The sequence below is a fragment of the Asparagus officinalis genome, chromosome 7 (assembly GCF_001876935.1).
Source record: "Asparagus officinalis chromosome 7, Aspof.V1, whole genome shotgun sequence".
Lineage (NCBI taxonomy): Eukaryota > Viridiplantae > Streptophyta > Magnoliopsida > Asparagales > Asparagaceae > Asparagus > Asparagus officinalis.
In genome coordinates, this window is record NC_033800.1 from 146,011,098 (window position 1) to 146,016,382 (window position 5,285).

At 36.4% G+C, this 5,285-nt stretch overlaps 1 protein-coding gene across 1 annotated transcript in view; it reads right to left on the bottom strand.

The window, feature by feature from the left end:
- The window catches only part of LOC109850016 (vacuolar protein sorting-associated protein 27), an 11,974-nt gene that overhangs the window by 531 nt on the left and 6,158 nt on the right, over positions 1–5,285 (bottom strand). The window contains exons 2-9 of the mRNA XM_020419911.1: positions 4,192–4,248; positions 4,020–4,087; positions 3,146–3,344; positions 2,971–3,068; positions 2,748–2,823; positions 2,579–2,638; positions 2,456–2,506; positions 1,921–1,999 (exon numbers count right to left, since the gene is read on the bottom strand). Coding sequence (XP_020275500.1) covers positions 1,921–1,999; positions 2,456–2,506; positions 2,579–2,638; positions 2,748–2,823; positions 2,971–3,068; positions 3,146–3,344; positions 4,020–4,087; positions 4,192–4,248 — 688 coding nt within the window. The remainder of the gene's footprint in view (positions 1–1,920; positions 2,000–2,455; positions 2,507–2,578; positions 2,639–2,747; positions 2,824–2,970; positions 3,069–3,145; positions 3,345–4,019; positions 4,088–4,191; positions 4,249–5,285) is intronic.

Sequence of the window (5,285 nt, forward strand, 5' to 3'; positions counted from 1 at the left end):
ATGCAGATGATGTTATTTCTCAAGTTAGGTTGAGATGTCACATGGAATCTTGTGACGACTAATCACCTTTTGCCTGCAGTTTAACCAAAGAAACGACTAAATTATCCTCTAAATTGAGCCTTGGGATCCTCTCCTAATCCTAATATCTCCTCATGAGGAGAGGGAAGAGTTGGGAGGGGGCCCACAAGGATGGGTGGCAAAATGAAAGGCCAGGATCTCCTCATGAGGAGATATTAGGAACTTTTCATGAGAGGATCCCAGTCCCTAAATTGAGGGGTAAAAGGTAACGTCTAAGGTCCATGTTGATCAGGTACATTTTGATGATACAAATATACTGTGTTTGGCTAACTTGGTTATTGCAGTGTCAAAAAATATATCCTGCTACATCAATCAAGTTGATCAAGCAGTGCTGAAGAGAAATCAAGATAAAGTTCAACTTCATATTGTAATTTTTACTTTATCTTAGATTGTTAAAAGCCTTGATGCGCACACACACACAAACCATGACTTAGTTTATAAGTTCTAAGTCCCCTATTTGACTAATGATAACCCTAGTCGACTTATAAAAGAACTAATGAAAACTTATATTTTATGCAGTAAAAATAACATGTTTCAGTGATGCATTAACTTTAAAAATCTTTATAAAATCATAAGAGCATTTGATTGGGATGATTTTAGATTCATCACGTAGATATTTGAAATACGCATCCAACGCATCCAAAATCACTCAATTCAGATGTCGTAGTAAGAAGTTATGTCCATTTAAGTGTATGTTGCTGATTTTGCTTTTTTGGTCAGTCGACTGTGTCACTGTAGTAGTCAACTGACTAGCCTGTTTGCTCAAAATTAAAATCTCTCTGGCCAGTCGACTGATCTTTATATCAGTCGACTAATCTTTATATCAGTCGACCGATCTTTATATCAGTCGACTGATTCAACAAACAGTCGTTTTTTAAAGTCTCTGGCCAGTCAACTGATGAGTCCATCAGTCGACTGACACAGGCAGTTTATTACTGTTTGATTTTGATTTTCAAATTGAATTAGCCGTTTATGGCAACTAAAACTCGGATTTTGAAAACAAAATTGAACATATAAGTTATGCCTTTTGGTCTGAATATATACCTTGGAGTTCATTTTTCAATATACAAGTTCTTGAACCAAAATTTTCATATGCTCTTGAGTTGAAAATCTGCAAAAAAATTAAAACTCTTCTTGCCTTCTATTTTCCAAAAGCTTTCAAGTTTTTGTTAAGCATCCAAAGAGAGATCCTATTAGCCACTGATTCTAAGAGCAATTCTTTATCAAGGCATATAGGCAAAGTGTTGTAATCTTCTTCAAATTATTCTCTCTAGTTTGAGGTAAGGTTCTTCTCTGGTTTGAGAGGGGTCTGAATTTTAGTAAGGGGATTGTCAAGGTTATGCAAGAGTTATTCTTGTAAGGAAATTTAAGAATAATGAAAAATCTTAAGCGGGTTGCTTGGGGACTGGATATAGGTCTGGAGGATCGAACCAGGATAAATCCTCGTGTTTGCGATTGTGCTTTTCTGGTTTGAGTATTCTATTTCTGCTGTGATTATTAATTGTTGATGAAATAATCTTATTTCGCTGCATAGTTATTTTCAATTTCGCAAAAAAATATAAAGCACTATTCACCCCCCCTTCTAGTGCTTTGAGCATTGCATACATGATCCAACAGTTCAGAATGCCTATATGCAAAAGACATAGGAAAAGTAACAGCATTGATTATTGTTTACATTTTAAGTTTCACTTTTGTTCATGACTTCCATCAAGGCAGCAGAATTGGCACAAAACTGACGAGGAAAAGAAGCTGACTATGCCACATCCTCAGAACCCATTAATTTTGATGAAACATCAATGGCTCAAATAAATTGCAATAAAAAAATAAATACAAGTTGATTACCTTGTGCATTCTTATGTTTAGCATTTGCACCATGATCCATGAGAATGAAAACAATATCAGTTTGATTGAAAAGGGCAGCCTGCACCAATAAACAAAAATATCTGAACACTCATCTAAAGAATGCCATGAGTTTATTTTTTATGTTTGAAAGAAAATATTCTTTTTAGTTTTCACAGATTCTGAAATTACAGAATATTAGAGAATAATAACATTTATTGATTATATGGCATCAAAAGGTATATTATGTCTAAATAAAAAAATTAGAATAATGCATGGACGAGATAATCATGAAAGTTTAAAATTCCTACTCAAAATAGAAATTCCAGTGTTACTCCTTTAGCTAATTTTCATACTTTTCACATATCTAAACACAATTTGATACAACCAATTTGATCTGACACATTCAGGAAGACTAGGACTTACTACCCTTAACTGCATATTCAGTCAACTCCAACTTTGTTCAGAACAACAGATGATAACTGCTATGGATCTTAAACAACAAGTTGATATTAAGAATAACACAACAGAATCATACCAAATGTAGCAAAGTCATCCCCTGCTTGTCACAGTAATTTGCATCCACACCCTGCGCTATAAGGAAAAATCAGCCTAAAATCAACAGAGAGAAGCAAAGACCATGAATTATGAATATTGCTACCTCATTCAAAAGTTTCTTGACAGCAGTAACATCACTGTTCTTGATGGCTTCTCTTAAACCCTGAAAGTGCAATAGAAAAATGTTTCTAATGAGATCCTTGGTGACAACCGACTACGAAGGTTGCATTCACAGAAACAATGGCAGTTGATTAAAGATCAGTAGATAATACCTCTCCACTAATGTCATAATCAGCTGGATTTTTGTTTAAGCTACCGTTGCTTGCTTGACCAAGGTTGAAAAATGGACTGCACATAATGATAATCCATAATAAATATGCTAAATAGCTAAATAACTATGTATGATTTTACTTCTTCAGAGTCCAAACCGCATGTCCAGATATTGGAGGAATATAACATCTAGAATTTGCTAGGTACAAAGACTTAGAATATAACCTAGGTTTGCTGCTAGAAGATGAAGCTTGCTTTCTAGGAATAGGTTCCGCAGGCTTTTTTGGTCTTGGGTTGGGCTGAACAACTGAGACAGTATTATTCTGGCAACAGTAGCATATTAGCCAATCAACCAAATGTTGGTGATATTCAAGCCAATCAAAGCCTAAAAGTCAACTACCTGTGCAGGGACTGGGTCAGGAATTGGAGCTTCACATATGCATAAAGGCATTCCACATTTGCAGTCTGGTACAGTCAAGACAGGTTCTCGAGGTGCTTGAGCATTTGAAACAACATCCTCACCCACATTTAATCTTCGGAACTTATCTGTTACAGCACTTGTGCCATCAGTAGAAGTTTGATTATCATTTTTCCCAGACCTACAGCAATAATGAAAACATAAAACATGTCATAGAACTGGATTTATGGAAATAGTAATGTCGAAAAATGTCTATAAAGGTAGTGTGCAAGTTTTAACAGTCATAATGCAATTAAACTTCACAAAGGAGACAAAATAAGCACGACCATCACTGTCAGCTTGTTAAAATGAAGGTGTTTTATCTTGAATACATGTGGCATAAATGTATATAAACATATATTTTGTCTTTGTTAAAGCTAAACATTCCATGACCCCATAAGCAGAAACTTCATGCCAAGCTTTCCCAGTGTATTATGTGTTTAACGAGGTCAATAGAAAATGGGAAACCATTACCTTTAAAACAAACTGGTTACATTTCTGTAATTATGCATGTTACAAGAAATAAAGCAAGCTGAACGCAAATTAGGCACACCAATTGCGTTTGGCGCCAAATTAGCTGGCATCCTGCGAGGTCAGTATCTGTACCTCCTCAACTAGTGTTTATGATATCAGAACTGGGGACAACAAGAGCCAGATAATTCCAGTACATAAGCATATAAACTAATGATTATCCATTGCATTTTAACCTTAACTCTTCAAGGAATACTGATATTAAATTATCACAGAAAATGTACATTAAAGTATAGGTTAAGTGAAATACATTACAAGTTTCAACATAATGAATATGAGAGATTACCGAGAATAATTATTGAAACAATCACTGCAGACTCTGACATTTGTGTATATGCCAAATTGAGGAAGAGCCTGGATGCACAAGCAACTTAGAAACAATATCTTTAAACCTAAAGTTGATAAATGAAAACAATAATAGGTCGGATTTACAATATAGTAAAGAAAGAAATGCATACCATCTGATTTGAGGAGTGATCATGACACAGTGTCCTGCCACAGGATCGGCAATGATGCTGCATAAAAAGACCAACATCACATGTAAATATGCAGTCAAAGAAAAACCTAGAAGCATGTATTTCTAAAAAAATAATGCCGATAACAAAAGAAAAGAAAGCAGGAAAGTAGTATCATCTTTTGAAATTATATTTGTTAAGATAGAATACATTTGTACAGGTGTATAGGCCCACTATTGAGCCGCTTGAGCCCATGTATAGTCTATATATTGAACTGTCTTACAAGATCAATACAACAAAGATTTTACTCTCTAAATTGATACGGTATCAGAGCTGTGATATCAAGTCAATCCTGGCCACCCACAAAACTCAGTCAAAATCTCAACAATCCATAGAAATCCTAATTCTAACCTAAGCCCAAAACAATCCAGCCGCCCTTTCTTTGCCGGAGCACGCCGTCATGAGCCGGAGATCCAACGAGGTTAGTCTCGCTGGTCTCGTTGGCCCTCATCACAGCCCCTCGCAATCGATCTCCTGCCATGCACTAAATCCAACCAGGTTGGATTCGCCATCGATCTCTTGCTATTTTAGAACTCATCGCCTCTCATCAGATCTCATCGTCAGATCTCGCTGTCGCTCGTCCTTACCTCTCGTTGATGACTCTCGTGGTCATCATCATCGTTCGCCACGCACATCGACATCGTTCTTGATCACTGTTGCACCTTAAACCGCAGCTGGATCTTCCCGTCGACCGCTGTTGCTTCTCCTGCCGTAAACCGCTCGCCTGGATCTTGCTCGATCTTGACAGACTCTGAACAAGTGGACTTCAGTTGCCCTTGATATAATATACCTTTAGTGGTATTTTTGCCTTGAAAAAAAAATCAAAGAGGTGCCCAACTATGACTTGAGTTGCTCCACCAATTGGCAGTCAAGTCGTTAGCTACGTTTGCCATCTGTGACATTAAATTTGATAAGTGAATTTTACAACTTTGGGATTTTCAGATCTTGATATCAGATCTCACTCTTGATCATAATCATCATGAACAAGCAAGAACTTTACACCTTCCCAACTATTGATATTCAACTCATTGGAGTTG